This window comes from Pelobates fuscus, chromosome 2, assembly GCF_036172605.1.
Source record: "Pelobates fuscus isolate aPelFus1 chromosome 2, aPelFus1.pri, whole genome shotgun sequence".
NCBI classification, from domain to species: Eukaryota; Metazoa; Chordata; class Amphibia; order Anura; family Pelobatidae; genus Pelobates; species Pelobates fuscus.
Window position 1 is genome coordinate 218,673,479 of NC_086318.1, and position 1,912 is coordinate 218,675,390.

General features: G+C 40.2%; 1 protein-coding gene across 1 annotated transcript in view; it reads right to left on the minus strand.

Annotated features, from left to right (window-relative positions):
- Positions 1-904: 904 nt before the first annotated feature.
- The window catches only part of AHCTF1 (AT-hook containing transcription factor 1), a 132,432-nt gene continuing 131,424 nt past the window's right edge, over positions 905-1,912 (minus strand). Inside the window, exon 37 of the mRNA XM_063443190.1 lies at positions 905-1,280. Coding sequence (XP_063299260.1) covers positions 1,085-1,280 — 196 coding nt within the window. The 3' untranslated portion in view covers positions 905-1,084. The remainder of the gene's footprint in view (positions 1,281-1,912) is intronic.

Here is a 1,912-nt window from a genome sequence, read left to right on the forward strand (position 1 = left end):
GGGTGAAGAAGGGTTGCGTGTGGCGGGGGCTTCTCCCCAGCTCCAGGCTTTGTGTGAGGTCGACATCCTTTGGCCACAGACTCTGGTACTCTGCAGGGCCGGGTCTCTCCCGTTGTGGGCGCTGTGTAAGGTTTTGGTGGTAGTTATCCGCCAGCGGCGGATGGCCTTCCTGCGATGTGGTTGATGTCCTGGAGTGGATCTCCTGGAGGATTAGCCAGTCCCGCCACACGACCTATGCTGGCTCCACCACCCTGTCATGAGTAGGGGGCTGTGGCCAGTGCGCTGCTCCAGCTTCTCCCAAAAGCGGCAAAGCAGGTCATGCAGACGTCTGTGGAGGGGCTGAGAGGGTGCTGGGCCAGTAGTGTGGTCGGCAGCCGCCATTTTGCTAGACCCCACGCGGTCTGAGTGTGGGCTATGGCGGGCCTCAGGTGCTGGTGGTAGCGTGTGAGCCAGGTTGGAGGGGAGGCTACGTACAGGTTCAGTCGAGAATCGTGACAGCGAGAGAGCAGCCGTCTCCTCCATGTCGCCCATGCTTCTAAGCCTCGAGAAGTTATCGAGCAGACCGGGACATCCACTTGTGTGGTATCTGCAAAAAGGTCACAAAGTCCTCTTACATCTGGCAACCTGCTTGGGCCCGGTATCAGCTCTGGTTCAGGTAGGTTCAATAGAATTTGCAATAGCTCGCAGAAACAACTGCAACCTGCGTCCGCTTGGTTCTGAAATTTAGCGCCCCCTCCCCTTTTTTATGTTTTAAACAATACACAGTATGCCTTTATATGAAAAATATAAAACATTTAAATGATGCAAAGTCTTAGTTATTTTTATTTAACATTTTGAAAGCAATAATTACATATTATATAAAGGTAAGAATTCTTAATACAAAATAGAAAACAAATGTCTCCTACAGAAAAAAAAAAATCTTTACTTCACATGGAGTAAGATTTCAATTTATGTTTGTTTATTTTAAGAACATTTTCAATAATTTATATAAATTATTCTCTTGTTGACCAGTTTTGGTTTCTGTATTATACAGAGTTCTTGACTTTATAAACATATGTGCACATTAAAAACAATATAAAACAGATCATCTCAGCTTCCGGCGCGAGACAGGTTTTGATATTACTATTTTTCTCTTATTTCTCTTCAGTGTTTTCTTTTCTGTGGCAGTTGATTCAATGGCCACAGACTTCGCATTTGCAGCAATAGTATCTGCATTTTTGGGCGGTGAAAGCAGTTGAATTTCCACTGGTGGAGGAGACCAAGACACCTTTTCCTTTGATCTGCAACAAACACAAACAAGGAAATTAATTTCAGAACAGGAAGTTTTACAAAATAAGCAAATTAGGCTAAATATTGTGTTCAGCGAAGTTTCCGAGTAAAACAGTACCCCCCCCATGTACAGGACTGGACTGGACTTTCAGCCTGGGTAATCGGGCAGGTCCCTCAAATTGTAATTAATAAGAATTCATAAATAAATTCATAAATTGTAATAAAACGACTTTATTATGTAAAAATATATTTGTAAATATATATGTAAATATATTATGTAAAAATAGATATATCCCCTGCACTCACGCTTGACAGACAGTCCAATGCCGGGCGTACCACCAGAGCTCCAAGATATGTAGAAACAAACAAACGGGAAGGCTGCTCTCCGGACTTTTAAAACAAAAAAGTTTATTCAAATATCATTAAAAACGTTTTTAATGATATTTGAATAAACTTTTTTGTTTTAAAAGTCCGGAGAGCAAAATTTTAATTTATATATATATATACACACACATATACATATACATATATATATATATATATACACATATACATATATATATACATACACATATACATATATATATACATACACATATACATATATATATACATACACATATACATATATATATATACATAC